Source organism: Eulemur rufifrons, chromosome 8 (genome assembly GCF_041146395.1).
Source record: "Eulemur rufifrons isolate Redbay chromosome 8, OSU_ERuf_1, whole genome shotgun sequence".
NCBI classification, from domain to species: Eukaryota; Metazoa; Chordata; class Mammalia; order Primates; family Lemuridae; genus Eulemur; species Eulemur rufifrons.
Genome location: NC_090990.1, coordinates 27,491,398 through 27,513,925, shown reverse-complemented (window position 1 = coordinate 27,513,925; position 22,528 = coordinate 27,491,398). Strand labels below are relative to the sequence as shown.

The 22,528-nt window shown below is 45.9% G+C and overlaps 1 protein-coding gene across 1 annotated transcript in view; it reads left to right on the top strand.

Annotated features, from left to right (window-relative positions):
- Positions 1-17,251: 17,251 nt before the first annotated feature.
- RHBDL2 (rhomboid like 2) overlaps positions 17,252-22,528 on the top strand; it is a 31,070-nt gene continuing 25,793 nt past the window's right edge. The window contains 1 exon segment of the mRNA XM_069477723.1: positions 17,252-17,363. Within this exon segment, the coding sequence (XP_069333824.1) occupies positions 17,252-17,363 (112 nt within the window).

The following is a 22,528-nucleotide window of genomic DNA, read 5'->3' as shown; positions in this document are numbered from 1 at the left end:
ACATTAAGGTGCTGATAAGTTTTAAGTTCCTGTATAGCTTCTTCTGTGTTCTGCTTTGCATGTAACTTGCATGCAGGGACTCTAGCAGAGTTCTTTTTTGTTGTTGTTTGGTTTGGTTTTTGCTTCTTCCACCACAAGCTTGAAAGACACAGTTCACAGGTGCACAAATGTAGAATAGACAGATCCCGGCTGGGCAAGGTGGCTCACGCCTGTAATCCTAGCACTTTGGGAGGCCAAGGTGGGAGAATCACTTGAGGTCAGGTATTTGAGACCAGCCTGAGCAAGAGCGAGACCCTGTCTGTACCCTGTCTTTACAAAAAATGGAAAAATTATCTGGGTGTGGTGGTGCACACCTGTAGTCCCAGCTACTCGGGAGGCTGAGGCAGGAGGATCACTTGAGCCCAGGAGTTTGAGATTGCAGCGAGTTATGATGACGCCACTGCACTCTAGCCCAGGTGACAGAGTGAGACCCTGTCTCAAAAAAAAAAAAAAAAAAAATTCTTTAGCAAAATTCAGGAACACTTAAACTGCCAGAAAACCAACCAAGGTAAATTGAGGAATTATTACAAGGGGTGAGGGGACTGCCTGGCTGAGATCACAATATTGAAGCTTCTTATGCCACAAGATACAAAGAGAACCAAAGGTTTTAACTTAGAACTGCTGACCTGTTTCCCATAACTTGGTGTGTGTGTGCATGTGTGTGGTAAAATATACATAACATAAAATTTACCATTTTAACCATTTTTAAGTGTACAATTCGGTGGACTCTGCTTTTAAAGTCTTCTCTTTGTTTTTGGTATTTTAAAGTTTCACTGTTATGATTTTATTTTTACTTATCCTACTTTTCCTTATTTGGATTCCTGATTGTTAGTTGATATCATTTATCAGTTCTGAAATATTTTTGTAATTATCTCTTTAAATATTGTCTCTCCTATTCTTTCCTTCTTCTTCTTCTTCTTTTTTTTTTTTTTTTCTGAGACAGGGTCTCCCTCTGTCACCTGGGCTAGAGTGCAGTGTCTTCATCATAGCTCACTGCAGCCTCGAACCCCTGGGCTCCAGTGATCCTCCTGCCTCAACCTCCCAAGTAGCCTGAATCCAAGCGTGCACCACCACGCCAGGCTAATCCCTGTTCTATTATCTCCTTCTGGAACTCTGATTAGATGTACATTGCACTTATTCTCTCTTCTGTGTCTTGTTTGTTTGTTCATTTTTGAGATGGGGTTTTGTTGGGTTGCCCACGCAGGAGTGCAGTGGCTATTCACAAGCATGATCATGGCACACTACAGCCTTGAATTCCTGGGCTTGAGCGATCCTCTAGCCTCAGGCCTCTTCCTCCTCCTCCCCCAGTAGCTGGGACTACAGGTGTGAACCACCACACCTGGCTTCTGTGACTTTTAAACCTCTGTTTTATGTTTTCCATCTCTTTCTTTCTGTGTTATACTCTATGTAACTTCTTCACACCAAGCTTCTAACACTAATTTTTTCTCTCACTTTTAATCTGTGATTTAACCCATCCAATAGGTTTTTTTTTTTTTTTTTTGAGACAGAGTCTCACTCTGTTGCCCGGGCTAGAGTGAGTGCCGTGGCGTCAGCCTAGCTCACAGCAACCTCAAACTCCTGGGCTTAAGTGATCCTACTGCCTCAGCCTCCCGAGTAGCTGGGACTACAGGCATGCGCCACCATGCCCGGCTAATTTTTTGTATATATATATTTTAGTTGTCCATATAATTTCTTTCTATTTTTAGTAGAGACGGGGTCTCGCTCTTGCTCAGGCTGGTCTCGAACTCCTGACCTCCAGCGATCCACCCGTCTCGGCCTCCCAGAGTGCTAGGATTACAGGCGTGAGCCACCGCGCCCGGCCTCCAATAGGTTTTTAATGCCAATTATTTTTTACTAATTTTGTTTGATTCTTTGTGAAATCTGCTTGATTAACTTTGATAGCTTTTTCTTGGTTGTATTTTTCATTCGCTCTGATTTATTTCAATATATTAAACATACTTAAATTATATTCTATGTATGACAATAACAATATCTGACCTTTATAAGTGTGGTTCAATAGTTGGTAGTTTCTGTTTTAGGGGCTTGTTTCCTTGTGTGGTGAGATACTTCATTTTTCAATTTTTTAATTGATATATCATAGCTGTTATGTATGAGATACTTTTCTTTTTCTCATTATGAGCCATGCTTCTTGAAACTTTGTGGGAAATCTTTGAGGTCTGGGTTTAGTGGCATCCTTTCAAAGTATTAGGCTCACTTCTGCCAGGTGCCTTAGGGGCACTACCAATCCAGAAACACTTTGACTTTTCATCTCAGAGTGTTTTTGAACTACACAGACAATGTGATTATGTCTCTGCCTAAATACATGCGAGTGGCAGTATGGAGTAGAAAATTCTCAGCAGAGTCCATTTTTTGTTTGTTTCTTACTGTACTCTGATCCAAGGCTGAGACACATCCCTACTGTCACCTTAGTATAGCAGTTTTTTTTTGTTTTTGTTTTTTAGTTTACCCAGTAAAGGTGTTAGTTGGGAGTGTGGGGGTGAGGAGGCTCAGGTTTGTGCTCCAATTCTACTTCCTGCTTTGTTAAGGCCCAGGATTTACCTTTTGTCTCTTGCTTACCTTCACAGCCCTGAAATCACAGGCTTGAGACCACTAGGCATCCTAATATGCTCCCAGGGAAAATCCCACTCTCACAATTGTTTACTTGGATTTCTCCAGGGATTTACATTCCAGCCAAGGTTAGTCATGCATTAAAAAAGATTTTCTTGGTCGGAGGTGGGGAAGAAGAGAGGTTGGTTCCTGGATACAAACATATACTTAGATAGAAGATACAAATTCTAATGTTATCACAGTAGGGTGACTACAGTTAGCAACAATGTATTGTATATTTCAGCATAGCCAGAAGAGAGGCCTCTCAGTGTTCCCAACACATAGAAATGACAAATACTCAAGGTGATGGATACCCCAAATACACTGACTTGATCACTACACATTTAATGCATGTAACAAATACTCACATGTACCCCATAAATATGTAAAAACTTATGTATCCATAAAAGGTAAATCTAAGCAAAAAAAAAAAAGATTTTCTTTATATTTTACCTAGTTTTGTTTTGTTTTGTTTTGCTTATAAGTTCTACTGTACTGGGTTTTCTGTGAACTGTTAGTATATCATACTTAATAAACAGAATATATTTTTAAAAACCCATAATTCCTTTGAATTAGATGTCTATATAATGCTAAAATCCAGAGGAAAGCTGATTTATTGGGATACATACATTTGCATATCATCTAACACACGTAGGAGGGCACTCGGCCTTTGAGAAACAAGCTCCAGGGAATCTGGGCTAAGGCAGTGACGTCATGCAGCCTAGGAGTTTATCTTGCTTCCCATTGAGTGTCCTGACTCCCTGGGGCCTTGGAGCTCTCCCAAGGTCACTTTTCGCATTTCTAGTGACTCACCTATAGTTTTACCGTCCACTGTGGATAAGGATTCATACAGGAGGTTGGTGGCTAGAAGCCAGAGACATGCCCTAACACCTGCGGGTGCCCGGGCAAGACTTCACTCTGCTGAAGGTGGGAACCTTGGAATTACAACCATTCTATGCTCCTCAGTTTGAAAATTCAACAACCCTTTATTGTTTTTTACTTTGTGTCAGATTTTATATGCAATTGCATGGATACAAAGACGAAACAAAGAAGGTTGCTGTTCTTGAGGAACTCACAATCTCAGGCATGTCCCTCACCAAGGAAAGAGAAAGACACAGACACTGATAATTTAAATACAGTGTAGTAGGTGTTATGATGGTGGTAAACTCAGAGTGCCGTGAAGATTAGCTGACTTTGCATCTCCACACAAGGAACTCTCTGTAGCTCCCAGGTTTACTACTTTTAGTTTCAGCTACAAGAAGAGACAGAGTAAGGTCTATCTGCAGAGGTTGTATATTTTTAGGAAGGGGAAACTGATTGGCCCAGCCTGGATCAAATGTCCTGCCTCTTGGTCTAATCACTGAGCAATGCTGGTCACAGAATACACATAAGGCAGCTGAAGCCCTGAGGAATGGTGTGGGTAGGGGAAGTTTTCAGAGAAAGGGAGTTGTGGGGACCTGGCATTTGTGTTTCTATAGCACCCAAATCTGAATCAATTTTACCACCCTCCTTCTCTGTTCTTTGCCTGAGCAGCTAGAGCTGCTGGAAGAAAAGAAAAACAAAAACAAAAAGCCACACAACCATTTGTAGAATTTTTTTGGAGACAATGTCTTGCTCTGTCACCCAGGCTAGAGTGCTGTGGCATCAGCCTAGCTCACAGCAACCTCCAATTCCTGGGCTCAAGCGATCCTCCTGCCTCAGCCTCCCGAGTAGCTGGGACTACAGGCGTGCACCACCACACCCGGCTAATTGTTCTATTTTTAGTAGAGACCGGGTTTCTCTCTTGCTCAGGCTGGTCTCAAACTCCTGACCTCAAGGGAATCCTCCTGCCTCAGCCTCTGCAGAAATTTCAAATGAAAATTTCCAGTCGGAAAAGGTCCTCTGGGCCTTGTGTTGTTGGTTGAATGGACAGGGATGGTGCTTGCTGGGGTAGCATTGCAATAGAGAAGATTGTTCACTGGTTCCAAAGAAACATGATCTTGGTGAATTCACCCACGTTCAGGGTCAAGCTCTGAATTTTGCTAGCTTAGAAATGTGAGCTTGTCAGTGTCTCAGAACTGATTCACATTCATGAGGTTCACAAGAATCTGATGTACAAATTCTAAATGAGAATTTATTAATTTACAAATATTTAAGTGCATATCAGCCTCCTCCAGATCTGCTTTGCAAGTATCTTTTTTTTTTTTTTTTTTTCAGATAAGGTCTTGCTCTGTTGTCCAGGCTAGAGTGCAGTGGCATCATCATAGCTCACTGCAACCTCAAACTCCTGGGCTCAAGTGATCCTCCTGCCTCAGCCTCCCGAGTAGCTGGGACTACAGGTGCAGTAGGTGGGACTACACCACCACACCCAGCTAAATTTTTTACAGAGATGGAGTCTCACTATGTTGCTTTGGCTGGTCTTAAACTCCTGGCCTCAAATGATCCTCTCGCCTCGGCCTTGCAAAGTGCCAGGATTATAGGTGTGAGCCCCCGTGCCCAGCCACAAACACCTTTTTGAACCAAACTTGATGCCAAGCCCTGTTCTGGGTGCTGGGGATACAGAGCTAAATAAGACACAGCCTCTGCCCTCTAAGAGCTCCGTAACTTGTGCGTGCATTGGGTGTGAGCAGACACCCTGTCTCTCTGAGATCACACAGTTTAGGAAGCCGAATCAAAATTAGGAAGCATGGGGAGTGGGCAAGGGCACTATATGTAACCTAAACTGTTGTACCCCCATAATATACTGAAATAAAAAAAGAAAAGAAATAGAAGATAAACCAATAAAAAATAAATAAATAAATAAATAATCAGTTACCCAGCCAAAAAAAAAAAAAAAAAAAAAACCACAAAAACCAAAAAACCAATTAGGAAGCAGCTTGTTGAGCATGAAACCATGACAAGGGAGGGAGGTTGGCTGGAGGGGTGGGCTAGTCAGTGGTATCTCTGACAGCCGGGGATAACTGGGCGCTAGAGATGACCCGGCACCGCCACCTTCCCCTGTACAGTTCTGCGACCCAGCACCACCGGTGTTTGCGTCCTGACGCTCTCGGCACTTGCCTGACAGCCCTTTTGAGCAGTACCTTCTTTCTGTAGACATTTTCCATCTTACGTGGAAGCCATGGCCAGTGTTGGGAGCTGAGCGGCTGTTGGTGGCATCCACCTCAGGTCACACCGACGCTGCACTGATCTTACTGACATTTCACTCAGGACAGGACCTGATTTCCCTAGTTTCTCACTCCTTGAGGGCCCCTCATTCTTGCCTCCTTGTTGGTCTGTGCCATTCTGATTAGGTTATTGGCATCCCTCTGTGAGCCTCTACCTTGCTTTGTCCCTTTTCTCTCCTCTCAGCTGTTTTTTTTATATTTTTTCTCAAGCAGTTGACAATTTCCTTCAATCTTCCACCCAACTTCTCTCCTCTAACTCCTAGCAGGTAACCTTGACACCTACCTTAGCTAGAAAATGTGGGCACGGTGCAGCTCCCTACACCAGATGTAGGTATGGGCTCCCTATAAAAAGCCTCAGCTGCCTGTCCCTGGTGCCCCAGGTGACCCCCAGCCTCCCCCTTCAGCCTGCCACTCTGTCCCCAGCAGTAGTTGTCTGAGTCCTGCCTCCCTGCCCTATCTCTGTGGGCACAGTGTGCCTGGCTCTCAGTTCTGGCCTTTCCTCTCCCTTTCCCTTCCTCCATACTCTGTCTGCCTCTTGTTGGTGTTAAAGGAAACCAAAAATATTTCACCCCAAAATATAATTCTTTGACATATTTTGAGATGGCTATTCAGATAGCCTGCAGACAGGAATAGCCCTGGAAAGCTGCCCTTTTGTGGAGGAGATTCACATCTGCAGAGAAAAATCTACACTGGGGAAATAAACAGCCAGGGTCCCTTGGAGGCCGCTCTCCTGTCCAATCTAGGAAGGATTAACTCAACCCCAGGCTCCCTCTGTTCCTCCTGAGGGCAGCTCTGGGATTCCCTGAGATGTTTTCATCTGCATAAGACAACCTTTGCTGGGCACACGTTCCTCCCTTGCTGCCCCATACCCTGTGTCACCACCTTCCCCAGAGTCCAGAGAAACTGGGGTCCCGGTCCTTAGTTCATTGGGCTCATTTATTTCCCCTGAAAATCATTAACCCCTACAATCCCCATTCCCCTTTCTCCAGTGAAAAAGATATTTCAGCATGAACCATCTGCCCTCCTTTGAGGTCCTATTTTCTGTGACTCCCGAGCACATGTGTGCATGTAATTAATCTGTTTTACTTTTCTCTCGTTAACCTGCCTATTGTTGTAGGGGTGTCAGCCGTGACCCGTGACCCTTTATAACAGGGAGGGAAGGGCTCACCCCCAGAGTGCTGTCTTAGGTCCTCCTTTTTTCTTTCTCTAATTTCTCTCCCTGGGTGACTTCATCCACTCCCTCGGCTTCAGTGGCCATTTCTGCGTGACTCGTAAATCTCCTTTTTCCGGCTGTTTGTGCCTCGCGCTGACCCCTGTGGACCACATTGACTTTGCCTCTGGCTACTGGAGGGGGAAGAAAGCGGTGGGGTGTCTGTCCCCCAGCTCACTTTTTGCAGCCACTTCCTGCTACAACAGCGACTCTGTCAGCTCTGAGAGCTCCCACTACTCTCAGTGAATAGTGTTTCCTCTTCTTGCCCCTTCAGGCTGTGAACTAAAATAAAATCTTAAGACTCCCCCCGCCAGATGACTGAATGGACCCCCTCTTGGCCAAGGGGACCCCAGAAATGCCCAAAAGCGGAGTTGCTGGCCGTGAGGAGGGAGATCAGACACGCCTCCCGGGGCTTGTCTCTGATTAACAGATTTCCTTACCTTAACTCAAAATGTTCCAAGCCTTTAGACAAAGCTTCATTTCTTTAACCAATCACAAATCAAAGAATCTTTAGACCCACCTATAACCTGTAGGGCCATGCTTCGAGATGCCCTGCCTTTTTGGGCCAAACCAGTGGCTTCCATTACCCTTCCCAGATCTTTGTAAATAGTCCCGTCATGAAATTTTCTTCCGATCTGGCTGAATATGCCTCCCGCTTCCTGCTGGTACATCACTCACATCTCTTCCTGGTGCAGCCGTTCCCTGGACATCTCCGCAGGTGCCCTAGACTCAACAGGTCCAGAACAGAACTCATATTCCCCCAAAGTGCTTTTCTTCCTGATTTCCCTCATCCTGCTTGTGGGCACCACGATCAAGCTAGTTAGTTACGCAGCTTGGAAACCTCCGGTTCATCGTAGGCTCCTCCCTCACTCATTAAGTCTTGTCAGTGCTACCCGCTTAAATATCTCTTGAATGTGTCCCTTCCTCTCTGCCCCTGCGCCCTGGCTAGTGCCCTGGCAAAGCCCACGTTACTGTCTGCCTGACTCCTGCGGCAGCCTGGCTGGGCTTCTTGCCTCTGGTCTTGTCCCCTTCAACCCTTTTGTATGTTGCAGGCCCCAGTGATCTATTTTAAACGCAATCTGAGACTTCGTGTTCCTTGTTTAAAACCTTTCTGTGACTCCCTCACCCCGAGCCTGAACCTACAGGATAAAGTTCAAGTCCTTTAGCAAGATACACAGGCCCTTCCTGATCTCACACTCCTCACTCACAAGTCTGGACTTCTAGTAGTTCTCGCCAGAGCCTGTCCCTTTGCGTGGCCTCTTCCGTCAGTTTGTGTTCCCTCCCCCTTTACAGCTTTGGAGAACTCCTGTTCATCCTGTAAAAGCCCTTCTTGTATGTCATTTCCTCTGGAGCTTTTCCAGAACCCTCCCAGGCCGGGAGAGTCTTCCCTGGCCCCTGCCGCCCCCGGTCTTGGGCAATCATCTACTGCAGTAATTCATTCTCTGCCTTCCTAGGCGAGTGGGAGGGCAGGGACCGCGTTAATCCACCTCTTCATTCTCAAGGCTTAGCACAAGGCTAGTTATTGCAACTGGCAAACCTATTTCACTAGGGCCCAAGGTATAACCAGTTTGGTGGACAGAGTCCAGAGGGCTTGTCACTAACACTGAGGGTCACCAAGTCACCCCACCCTGGTGCCAAGTACTACCAGAGCACAACCAAATCCAGAATGATAGAGAGACCACCCTGGTGAGGCCTCTCCCCAGAGAGCTGAGAGTGGAAGGCAGGGGACCCTGCCCAGACATGGAGCAGGAGGGGAGGACTTGGAGGAGAAATGGAGTTCAGTGCCCTGGAGAAAGAGCAGAGAGGCTGTCATAGGCTCCCTGGCTCAGACCCAAGCAGTGGAGGGGGAGGACTCATTCATCCAGGGCCAGCCCAAGAGCAAGGCTGCCAAGCAGGCTGGCCCGGCCAGGCCCGGCCTCCAGCTGGGAGGGAATTTCCTCAGCGTTCCTCCCCCTGGGCTGGGCGGGTTGGGAACCTGTAGGGACAATTTTAGATTAGGGAGGAGCACCTGGGAGGGCGGGAGCTTCACGGCAGCAGGCAGCCCCTTGGCCCAGGACGCCTGGAACACGGGGACCAGCCGGTGCTGCCTGGGACGCCCCTGCCTTGGCCTCCCAAGGTAAGATGTGGGTGCTGGGTATGGGTGGGGGGATTGTGGTCAGCAGGGAGCGCCTGGTAACAAATGCTGGAGGTCTGGGGAAGGAGGTAGGGAGCATGGGGTGCTCCTTCGGAACCTCCTGGAGTGTCTGTGTGGCTCCTGCAGCTTTCATTTTAAAAGTTGACGGCATGTTGGGCCAGGAGTCAGGCGCTGTGTCCCACAGCTTCCTGCCCTGTTCAATCACTGGCTTTCTCTCCCTCCATCACATTCTCCCCGCACCCCCTAAATGCTCCCCCCCAAATACTTTCTGCCTCTGGCTAAGTCAGTTCCTAGCCCTCCTGCTTTGCCCACCTGGGCACTGGAGACAGGAGACAGTTTCGGCTGCTTCCTGAAAGGCAGCTCCCCGGGGTTATTGCTTCCTCCTTCCTGGTATGAATATCAGAGGAATTTTCACTCTCTGGTCCAGTTGTGATTATTCATTTGTTTATTCATCATTGTTTAAGCAGGTACCTGGATTCTCTGGGTGGTGGGCAGGTCTGCACAATTTCTGCCCCTCTTGGGAATAAGAAAACTGAAATTTATTCCACAAGCATTTAATATCACCTACAAGTTGGTGGGCAGCATGGCATAGTGGAAAATTATTTTGGAGTTACAGAGAGGCTTGGATTCATATCCTATGTCTCCTGTTTACTTCCTGAGCCTCAGTTTCCTCATCTGTAAAATGGGGTCTCGCTATGTTGCCCAAGCTGGCTATTCACAGGCGTGATCATAGCGTACTACAACGTTAAACTCCTGATCCTCCTGCTTTGGCCTCCTGAGGGACTACAGGTGCCTACAGGTGTGTGCTATCTCACCTGGCTTAAAATGGAATTTTTATGAAAATGACAGGAAACAATGCAAGCAAGTCAAGCACCAAGCTGGGCTCCAGGCTCTCGCTAAACACCTGTGCTCTTTCCTTCCTTTTGACCCCCTTCCTGCCAAGCCCGTCCCTAGCTGGCACCTCCTTCACTCTAGGCTTGTAAAGATATTTAGGCAGACTTGTAAACGCAGAACTGGGCAGCGAAGGGGACATGGCGACGGGAGAGGGAGGCCAGGGAAGAGCAGGGACAGGGCTGAATAGGAAAGGCCCAGCTGCTGGTGTGAGGTTAAAAACCCTGGACCAGGGCTGGGTCCAGACTCCTGCTATGTTTCTCAGTTTGTTCACTCAACACTGAGCTAGTGGTGGGAAGTACCAGTTTCTAAAACCATGGCCTCAGGCTACGGGTTTTTAAATGCATTATCTCATTTAATCATAATCATGTTCATATTATTATCATCCCTATTTTTACAGAGGAGGAAATGAAGATACCAACAGGTTAAGGGATTTATCTAAGGTCACATGGCTAATAAGTAATGGACCCAGAATTCAAGTCTAGGTCAGACTCTAAACTCCATGCTTTTTGCGCGACTCCTTGCTGTCTTCCAAGTTTCTCGGTCCTAGAAAGGCCAGGAGAGCATCATCGTTCCCCCAACTGCCTAGACACCAGCTTTTCACTTCCTGTGTGTCTCCTGCTCTGGGCTGCTTCATCCAGGTGGGGAGGAGCATACTTCTTCCCTGATTTCTTAATTCATTCACTCATTCATACATCATTCATTCAATCAAAGGCTCTGTTCGTCCCATGAGAGGGCAAGGTTGCAAGAGGGCAGGGATTATGGCTGTTAGTTCATAGTTGTATAACCAGCACCTTGTACGTCCCTGGTACAAAAATGTTTGATGAATCCTTCCTGAGTAAATGAGTCTGACAAATATTTATTGATGTATTCCATCGACCAGGTAATAGGGATTCAAAGAGGAATAAAACAGAAGTCCTGGCCTCGAGATGCTCAGAGCCTTGTAGGGGAGATAGTTACTATACGGAGAAGACATTGATTCCCTAGACATGAGCAGAGGTTGCTGATGGGACTAAGAGAAGCATTTAATTCCGCCACGTCTGCTTTGCTCTCTCTACTGTATTCTCAGTGCCCAGCACGATGCCAGGCACCAGGCGGATGCTCAATAAGGCTTGCAGAGGAGACATAAAGGACAGAGTCTTAAAGGGGGTGTTAGACTTCCCATGACGATTTGGGAGGAAAGGAGTTTCAGCAGAGGGGGGAGCTCATGAAAAGCTGGGGAGTGGGAGCTGGAACTGTAGGAATGGCTGGAGTGTAGGGTGCACTTGGGGGAATGGAAAGAAATGAGTGTGGATAGATAGGCAGGTTCTGTGTGCCTTGTTAAGGAACCTAGACTTTATACCAAGGGTATCCATTGAAGATAGCAGTGGGAGAGACCCCACGTGATCTGCATTTCAGAAGTGTTGCTGATACACAGGGGTCTAGGAGATGACACCAAGGTTTTCAGGCCTGATGAGGTCTCCGCCAAGCTGAAGAAATGAACCTTCCTTTTTAGGACTTCATGATGGATTGTTCGTGAAGGGCCTGTTGAGTTTTCCTGTGTCCTGATTACTGGGACTTTGCCCTCAGCTGTACACTGGGTCACAGCTAGTCTGTCCCGCCTAATAAAAGTTTTGAAATTTTGAGTGAATGGGAGAGTGAGTGGAGAGATGGGCACAGCAGCATCAGCCGCATTAAAAAAAGTTTTGAAATTTATGAATATTTTACATTTGTATAATTTGGAACAAATTTATGCATATGCTGCTTGCTAACTTGCAATCCCTTGTGCTTTCTTATGTTGGAGAGATAGAGATGGAATTGTAGATGGGGTGCCAGGAATTATACCTAGCTCCGAACATGCCCATCGAGGGTGTGTCCAATCTGCCAGTGGTCCCAGAACTGGGGTACTTGGGCATGGACAGCATTAAAGGAATCAGTTTCCAGATCCTCAGCTGCTGCAGGTACTCACTCTTGCCTGAATTGTTTCCCTTCTTTCACACCTCTGTCCATCCTGAAGCTTTCTAGGGTACATTGTCCAAAAGGACAACTGGAGAATGCTCTGATCTTAAGAGAGAGGAAGCAAAGAGAGACTGGGTAAGATAAACAGAAGGGGTTGTGCTTCAGTACAGAGTCATAGTATTTATTTTATTTAAAAATACTTGTTTAGGGGCCGGGCGTGGTGGCTCACGCCTGTAATCCTAGCTCTCTGGGAGGCCGAGGTGGGCGGATCGTTTGAGCTCAGGAGTTCGAGACCAGCCTGAGCAAGAGCGAGACCCCATCTCTACTAAAAATAGAAAGAAATTATATGGACAGCTAAAAATATATACAGAAAAAATTAGCCGGGCATGGTGGTGCATGCCTGTAGTCCCAGCTACTCGGGAGGCTGAGACAGGAGGATCGCTTGAGCCCAGGAGTTTGAGGTTGCTGTGAGCTAGGCTGACGCCACGGCACTCACTCTAGCCTGGGCAACAGAGTGAGACTCTGTCTCAAAAAATAAAAAAAAAAAATAAAAAAAAATAAAAATACTTGTTTAGGGCCCAGTGGCTCATGCCTGTAATCCCAGCACTTTGGGAAGCTGAAGTGGGAGGGTCACTTGAAGCCAAGAGTTTGAGCCCAGCCTGGGCAACACATTGAGATTCTGTCACTACAAAAACTAAAAAAAAAAAAAAAAAAAAAAAAAAATTAGCCAAATGTGGTGGCGAGCTCCTGTGGTCCGAGCTATTTGGGAGGCAGAGGTAGGAGGATTCCTTGAGGCCAGGAGTTCAAAACCAGACTGGGCAACATAGCCAGACCCCATCTCTAAAAAAATAATAATAAAAAAATTAGTTGGGTATGGTGGCGTGTGCCTGTAGTTCTAGGTACTTGGGAGGCAAACGCAGGAGGGAGGAGGATTGCTTGAGCTCCGGAGTTCTAGGTTACAGTGAGCAATGATCATATCACTGCATTCCAGTTTGGGCGACAGAGTGAAAATTTGTCTCTAAAAAAAAAAGTTAAATAAAAAACTTGTTTAATGCTAATTATGTGCCCAATAGTGTTCTAAGAGTTTTACAGATCATAAACTAATGTAATACTCATACGGAGTCTATAAAGTAGATACTTACCATCCTCCTTTTACAGATGAGGTTCCCAAAACACCAAGAGGTTTAATAAGTTGCCCAAGGTCCCAGAGGTATGAAGAGGTGAAATCTGAATTTGAACTCAGGCACCTTTGAATTCTTCTAGAACGGGTGCTCTTAACCATTATGCTACTCTACATTAAACTTAGGTGCTTTAGCTCTTTATCTAAGTATTGCAAAATTAGAATTGAGACATGAGCCAGTTGTCATGGGGATGCAAAGTAACACATGTATAGAACTTTTAAAAAATGAAGACGGGTTTTCTTACAGACAGAAAATCAGTCTGATTTGGCTGATTGGTTTGACAGTGAGGACTGGCTTTGCTAACAGGATTATATGGTAGACATTTTCCATAAACTGAACAAGCTAAATCTGTAGCTCCAAGGTTTGGGTGAAAATATATTTAAAGCACATCTCTATCAAAGACTATGCCAGAAAATTTAGTCTTGGAACTGATTTTAACTTGTAAAAAATAATTTTAGTTATTAACTTAAAAATGTGTGAGAGGGGATACAGCTTCTTCAAAATTCTTTTAGGGGTTCATGAACAAAAAAAAAATGTGAAGACTTCTGGTGTATGATACGTGCAAACATCACCAGCTATGTGCTTGCTGGGGATGAGATTCCTGATTAGGTGAGGTGAAGTGACTTGTCCATAGGTAAGCAGGGGCAGAACTGGAGCAAGAACTCCTGTAATGTCAGAGCTCCTTTCATTATTTCATACTTCCTCCTTCCTTTCTTCCTTCCTTCTTCATTCATTTGATGGTTCATTCAGCAAACACTTACTGAGCCCCTATTCTCTGCTAGGCACTATGGTAGACACCGGGGTACAGACGGAATATAAGATAAACATTTCCTACTTTTCTGGAGCTTATAGTCTAGTAGACAGAGATAGACAATACACAAACTAGATATTTTTAGATAGTAATACGTGCTGGGAGCAAATAAGCAAGGAAATATGATAGAGTATCTGGGTGTGGAAGAAGGCGTGGGCAGGGAAGACTTCCCCGGGCGGCGCTGTGGGTGGTGAAGGAGCCAGCCTTGTGTGTAAGCGTTGGAGTTGGGGATGGGAGGACCAGGTAGAAGGAACAACAGGTGCAAAGACCTGGAGGCAGGACAGAGTTTGGTGTGTTCCAGGAACAGAAAGAAGTCCCTGTGGCTGTAGCACAGAGACGTTGGGGGTGAGTGGTAGAAGCTGAATTCCATAAAGAAGGCAGGAGCTAGGTCATGCAGGATCTTATCAGCTATGATAAGGATCTTGTATTTACCTAAAAGACAGCGGGGAAACCATTGAAGGATTTTAAACAGAGAGATGATATATTCTGACTTACAGTTTTGTTTTGTTTTGGAGGGAGAGGCAGGAGTGAAAACAGAGGTGGAGACTGATTTGGGAGGCTATTTCGGGTGATCTGCAATCTACTCTATGGAAGGATACAAAGATGAACACTATTAATGGAAAGGCAGAAGGTTTCATTCCCAGGTCTGGCACCTTGGTGCTCTTCTACATGGCCTCTCTGTCCATGTGGGTAGCTTGGGCTTCCTCATAGCATGGTGGCCTCAAGATAGTCAACCTTCTGATACAAAGTCAGGCTTCAAAGAGAGAGCATTCCCAAAGGAGCAAAAGTAAGGGCTGCATATCTCTTAGGGCCTGGCCTTGGCAAGTACCCAGCACTACTTCTGCCACGTCATGTAGGTCAAAACCAGTCTCAGGGCTGGCCCAGATTTAAGGAGAGGGGAAACAAACCCTATCTCTCAGTGGAAGGAATGGCAAATTATATGTTCCATCTTTAGTCTACCACACCAGGCTTCTGGAAACTGAATAGCCATAACTGCCCAGATGGTGCTGACCCACTTTTTAATCTAAATCACAGTATACTATGTTGGGACAATTTATAGGTCTTTATTCTCCGCTGAATAGGAAGGGCCTGGAACAGGAGGTGGTTTCGTTTCTTTTCTTTTTCTTTTCTTTTTTTTTTCCTGTGTATTTCCAGAGCCTAACACATACAAGGCATTCAGGGAATGCTTACCCATGAATGCACACATCACACACACATTCACTGGTTATCAAAACACAATGTACATAAGAATCCCCAGGGAGATGTTAAAAATTCATGCAAATTCCTGGGCAAAACCTGAGCCCAGACCCTCTGCATTCAAATCTCTAGGGCAGAAATTTTTAGTCTTGGCTGCACATTACAAGATACCAGGGCCAGGCCCAAGCCCCAGAGACCCTGATTCTATGAATCTGGGATGATTCTGATGTATGGCTGGGGTTAAGAACCACTGCCCTAGGATTAGAACCAGCCATCGTTGCCCAACCAACCACATGATTGTGATGTAGATGGTCCATGATAGGGTGACCAACCGTCCTTGATTTGCTCTGATTTTAGCACCGAAAGTCCCAAGAAACCCCTTAGTCCTCTGCAAGCTAGAACAGTTGGTCATTATCAATGGACCACTATTGAAAAAATATTCTCGATGAGGTAGTGAAAGTCTTTTTGGAAAAATGCCTACAAATATTGAATGAAAGAAATGATTTTGTTTCCTTAGGGGACAGAGCCACCTGTCCTTGAATTAAGGAGAAAGTGGCTCAGGGTCAGTGTTTTCCTTCAGCTCTGTGCTCTGATGTGCTGAGTCTGTTAACTCACTGCAACAGTGTGTTTGTCTTTTGGGAATTCTTTCAGACTGTATTCCTTAGGACATACGGCACAGCTCTAAAAGCTTAATCACAATCAATAAGGATGAGGTGTTGAGGATAGTACAGGATCCAGGATGTGCAGGGTACAGTGGCTCATGCCTATAATCCCAGTGCTTTGGGAGGCTGAGGTGGGAGGATCACTTGAGCTCAGGAGTTTGAGACCAGCCTGGGCAACATAGGAAGACCCCATCTCTACAAAAAATAAGAAAAATTAGTGGGGCGTGGTGGTACATGCCTGAAGTCCCAGCTACTAGGAAGGGTGAGGCAGGAGGATCACTTGAACCCAGGAATTTTAAGGCTGCAGTGAGGTATGATCAGGCCACTGTACTCTAGCTTGAGTGACAGAGTGAAACTCTGCCTCACCAAAGGGAAAAAAAATGAAAAAAAGAAAAAAGATCTAGGATGTAATTTCTATGTCTTCTACCCCAGTGTACATTATCATTTCTATTATTACTATCACACTAGGGCACATAAATATATGTCATATGTTAAATAGCTCTGTGGGCAGGCAAAGTGGCATGGTGGAGAGGCCCAGGATCTAGTCTCAGATTACTGGGTTTTGCCCTGGCTCTGCTGTCACTAGGTATGTGATCATGGTTGCCCTTTTTGCCTTAGTTGTTCATCTGTAAAATGGGAACAACAATGATGTCTTCTTCACAGGGCAGATAGAAGGATCCACCAAAATCATATAAGTGACAGTGGTTCTATAAAATGAAAAGGGTGAGGTATTGTGATTGTCTTTGGATGGGAGGGTCCCAAAGAAACTATTCTGTTGAGAGGCCCCTACCCTGAACCACAGCCCATCGGTGAGGTTGCAAGGAAGAAGCTTTTACTGCAGAGTGGGCCATGGCGAGACCTCAGGAGACACAGTGTCCCTACCTTACTTGTCCTCGATATTGAGGGCAAATGTGCTTTGCTTCAGGAAAAAGGAAAACTTTTGGAGATGAGGGTCTGTGAAGGAATTTTTTGTTTTTAAATCTTTGCCTATTTATTCCAAGTGTATCCGCAGCGATGTAGCAAAAGGAAAACAACCACAACCACAAACCCATAATATTGAAAAGCCAGTTCTTAATTTCTGTAGCTAAAAAAGCATCCTTTCAGGCTATAACCACAAAGAGGTTGCTGCAGGCCTCTGGAACGGGCATAATGACGGTTCCCAGCCTGATGAAGGAGGCTGTTAATCTCTGTGGCCCAGCAGCCCAGTCCAGCCTCTCCAATTACCCAGGTTGCCTAGCAACACCACCAAAAGCCTCCCCACCAGGCCCGGCTGTGCGGCAATTGGCCGCGCCCAGCACAGCCTGCTGCCCAGCCTCTCCGGGCTCCTCGGCCACATCAAGGCTGGCCTTGGCCCTGCAGGGGCCCGCCTGGTACCGATGAGTGGGTGGGGCCAGCCGTTTAAAAAAAACATTCAGATATTCAGAACTTACTTGTTTGGATGCAGCTAGGAAAGCAGTGCAAGCTAATGACGAAAAGTTTCTACCCAAGAGGAGTTGTCCCAAGGGTGTTGGCCTTGTCAATGCCCTCCTGGGTGAGGTGAAGAAGGGAAGGTGAGCCTGACTTAGTCCTCCGGGTTCTCAGAGAGGCAAGTCCTTTCCCGTCCCGGACACTCGTCTCCATCTGGAGTCCCTGCGGGAGAGATGGAGACGGTGGGAATTCCCAGCCCCGTCCTCCCCCAGGGTAATGACCTGCCAATTCTTCTCCAGCTTCCGTTTGGGAATTCCCAGGGTCTAGTCGGGGTCTCTCTGGGCAGCTGGAGGAAGAAGAGGGAGATAAGGGGGGAGGAAAGGATGGGATGAAAATAACCAAAAAGCAGACAAGCATTTCTGTAACACTTGGTGCTTAGAAATCACAGGGGCAGCAGAACACGCAGGGTGCTTGGAGTCGGGTGCCTTGGGCTCTTCTATCAGCCCTCGCCTCACTGGCCGCAGTGAGCAAGTTACTCTGGGAGCCTGAGTTTCTTCGTCGGTAAAATGGGGATGTTACTAGCCTACCTTGCAAAGTTGTGAAAATTAATAAAGAGAATGCGCATGAAGGGTTTAAGCATGGAGTACACACAGTAAGTGTGTGCTTATTAGGGTAGCTCTTATGATTTCCTTTGATTCTTATAACAATTCTGCAAGATACTCAGGGTAGAAGTGAGCTCTGTTTTACAGCTGAGGAAACTGAGGCCCAGTGAAACCAAATGTGGATGCTGGGAGCAAACTCGGGTCTTTACAGGGCCAAGCACAAGGAACGGTGCTCCCCACAGGCAGGTGACAAGCCCGTTTTGGTAGCCGTTACAACACGGTGGCTCCACAGGTCTCCTCTCAACTCACTGACGGTGGAATGACAACAGATGGGGTGCCGGTGTGCAGAGGAAAAGGTTGGTAGGAGGTGCTGTTCAGCACACAGTGACATGAAGACTTAGTCAACGTGGTGTGGTTAGAATCCTTCCCTCTTTCCCTTTTTCCTCCTCTTTCTCTCCCTCTTTTCCTTGTTTCCTTCCTTCCTTGCTTCTTTCCAGTATTTTTTTTTTTTTTTTTGAGACAGAGTCTCACTCTGTTGCCTGGGCTAGAGTGCCATGGTGTCAGCCTAGCTCACAGCAACCTCAAACTCCTGGGCTCAAGCAATCCTCCTGCCTCAGCCTCCTGAGTAGCTGGGACTACAGGCATGCGCCACCATGCCCGGCTAATTTTTTCTATATATATTTTTAGCTGTCCATATAATTTCTTTCTATCTTTAGTAGAGATGGGGTCTCACTCTTGCTCAGGATAGTCTTGAACTCCTGAGCTCAAACGATCCACCCGCCTTGGCCTCCCAGAGTGCTAGGATTACAGGTGTGAGCCACCACGCTCAGCCTTTCCAGTATTTTTTAAAATAACTTTTTATTTTGGAAGAATTTTAGATTTACAGAAAAGTTGCAAAGGTAGTGCAGAGAGTTCCCATAAACGCTTTACTCAGATACAAGTATTTTTTTGAACAGTTACTATGTGTCGGGAATGGTTCTGGGTGCAAAGAATATAGCAGGGGGATGGTCTCTGCCCTCCAAGAGAGGATCACAGAGCACGTGAACTGGAGCGGGCCTTGGAGATCCTTAGATTGCAATTCTCAAAGGTGCTGCTGCCTCTGCTGCTTCTGGTCTACTTGTCGGAGATCTACTAACCCTGCTCAATTAGTGTCTTTGGGAATAGGGCCTGCGAATCTGTATGAATACAAATGTTGAAAACCAGATGCCTCAGGGGGTTCTAAGGCATAGCCAGTTAGGGCAACTCCTGGTGTGGCCAAGACGCTCGCTGTGCAAGTGAGAGAACTGTGGCTTAGAGCCAGGAAGTAAGTGATTTGCTCCTGGTCACACAGCCAGGAAGTGGCAGTCTAGACCAGAAGACAGACCTCCTGGTTCTGTGCTCCTTCACTGTGTCTCCCAAACGCACCACGAGAAATGAGTTTGACTTACAACAGGAAGACTCCGGAGAGAGTTTAGAAGAATGTCTTGGTGATTTAGGTCTATCAAGTCAGGTTCCTGGTCACAAGGTATGGAAAATGATTCTGGCTTATTAAATCACGAAGTGAATTTTTTTTGAAAGCACATTGGGTCAGTTACAGAATCACCGGGAGGGTGCAGATAGCAGACGTGGGAAATAAGCAGAAACAAGGGGAGACCGGGCACCTAGAACTACAGCAAAATCCCATCACAGGGCCCGGTGGGTGAGGGCAGCCGCATCACTGCCGCTGTGTGCTCAGTGCTGCGGCCTTTGTCACAGACACAGCTGGCGTCAGATGCTGGCTGCCACACTGACCCCAATGGCAAGGCTGTGTGGACACCAGATACTGCTGCCAACACTGCAACCACCGTAAAGAGTTTTCCCCATCCCTAGCTGTGGCCTCAAAAATCCTAAGCAAATGCAGCTGATTGGCCAAGTATAGGTAACGTCCCTGAGCCATAGCTGCCTCAGGACCTGGAAATGTGAGTTTTGGGCATTTTTAGCATCTATAGTTGGAAGTGTTTTCTGCTGCTCACCAAGAGGAGACAAGGAATTCCCCGAGAAAACTGACAAATGACCACAACGTAAGTGTTAAAAGAATACACCAGAAGTCATTGCCATTTGCAGATTCAACACTTATAATTTTGATATTTTATTAGCTACCCTCAAAGGCCCATTGTGAATGAATGAGAGTTCAATGGTTGGCTTTGCCAGGGCTACTGGTCCACCTGGACATCTCACATGACTTTATTATCCTCTACTAGTTCTAGCCTTTATGTCATTTGCCAGCAGTGATTACAACCTTTGTTTCTTATCTGAGGAACAGAAAAGACTCATAAAATAAGTCACTTGATAGTGCCAGTGACAGAAATGAAGAGAAAATGAAGAGGCCCGAGAAAGTGACTTTTTTGTGTGTGTGCCATAAGTAGAAGTTTTGGATAAATTGGCACGAAATGTCAAGTTCAGTGGTGTCTAGGATCTCTGATATCAATAGATTCATGATGTGTGTCATATCGGTACAAGGAAAAGAGCTCTGGGAAGTTATTTTAGCGAGAGTCAGCCAGTGCAGAGGCTGCTCTTCAAGAGTGAGATTAAATGTTACTAAAAGATGAGTAGAGACACAACTAACCAAATTTTCTTTCCTTCTTTGGGACCTCAGGTGCAAATTGTTGACTATGGTTAATACTTCTCAAATAACTAATTTTATAAGTAACTTTACTTCTGCATTTATAGAATTATTTAAGGACTGAAGTGGAATCGCTTAAAATTTTTTGGCTATAGTTTAAAACGTCATTTTGGGAGATACTATGGTATATAGTGGATTATGGCATCTGAAAGGTCTTTGGAAAAATCCCTTGCCAATGTCAAATGTCTCCTATGTAAATCTCTTTTTCTACAGATTTTTTTTTTTAAAGATAGTCAACTGTTCTGGGTAAATGATCACAGTCCTGCCCTTGGCAATCTTTGGCCAACACACTGGCTCCGTGGTTTATAACACAAGCCGTGCTTCTTCCAGGTGAGGCCAGGAGTAGGGAAGTTCTTTCTATGTTTCCTCTTCTTAAGAATCCTTGCCAAACATGAAGGGAGGGGTTTTGCTTGTTGGTGTGCAGGAGGAACCTCTCCATTTTTTTTTTTTTTTTTTTTTTTTTGAGACAGAGTCTCGCTTTGTTGCCCGGGCTAGAGTGAGTGCCGTGGCGTCAGCCTAGCTCACAGCAACCTCAAACTCCTGGGTTTAAGCGATCCTACTGCCTCAGCCTCCCGAGTAGCTGGGACTACAGGCATGCGCCACCATGCCCGGCTAATTTTTTGTATATATATATTTTAGCTGTCCATATAATTTCTTTCTATTTTTAGTAGAGACAGGGTCTCACTTTTGCTCAGGCTGGTCTCGAACTCCTGAGCTCAAGCGATCCACCCGCCTCGGCCTCCCAGAGTGCTAGGATTACAGGCGTGAGCCACCGCGCCCGGCTGAACCTCTCCATTTTTAACTAGCATTCTAATAATCTCCCCCAGTTGTTCCCTACGTATAGGATAAGAACATTTCGCGGCATTGCCACTCAGTTTTGATCTGTGTATGTTGAGCCTTTCAACAGAGTTGGCAGCAACTTGCTGTAGATAACAGGTAGGCTGGCTTAGTGAGTAAGAAAGCAGAGTCAGTGCAGTAAATATCCACTCTATGAGTGTAACCCAAGAGCAACCAAGTAAATAATTGGATAGCTGTGGATGTTTTTATATCTCTGCGAGACTAGAATGTGTTGTAATCATTGCCACTTGTTTTGTTTTGAGACTCTTGCTCTATTTAATTGGGTCTCCAAAAATTCTAACTTGAGCTTCCAGACATTGTATCCCAACATTGACCCACAGAGCCCATAGAGCTCATATACAGGCCACACCCAAGCAAGGACAAAATTAATGACCACATAACCTTAGATTAGACTTGCTTTGTGAAGCCCTAAGGAGGGAAACCTTGGACCCAGGAGCAGTAGTGCTGGTGACCAGATTTCAGCACAGCGTAAAGAACTGCCTAAGAATTAGAACTGTCAGAAAATGCAACAACCCCACTGAAGTACACTTAGGTTGTTTATAATTTTTCACTGCTATAAATAGTTCTACATGAACATCTTTGTAATAAAGCTTTGTGTACTTGCTCAAATACATTTTTAGGATAGATTTCTAGAAGTAGGATGGTTCTCTTGAAAGGTGCGTGCTGTTTATGTTTTATGGACGCTGCCCAATTGCCTTCCAAAAGGCTGCGTCAGTTTACACCACATACATTGCCCTCATTTCCATACAGCCACATAAGTACGGGGTAGTATCATTCTTTTTCACTGTTGCCAATCTGATCAGTAATATCCAAGGTGGTAAACTGTCCTCAGAAATTCGGGAGTGGGGCAGAAGATAACCAGGAGTGGGAGAGATGGGGGTGGTGGTGTCAGAGACTGGAAGAAGGTCTGTGGGCAGCACAGCACTGGGTGCTGGAGATGAGATGAGTCAGAGCCAGGCCCCTGTCCTCAGGGATCAGGGCAAACAGACAGGTATGAAAGTCTGAGTGTGCTAGTGATGCACTGAGAAGAGGGAAAAACAAAATGCTGCAAATCGATACCAACATGCTCATCTATTAGAGCCAAAAGTAGCTAGAGCTACATGTCTACTTTACTGCATATGCCAAGACAGAATGCAGACATGCACCTTCAGAAGGGAAGGAGAGTGTTTTGTGGACCATTTCGGTTTTTTTTCGTGTGGCAGTTTTT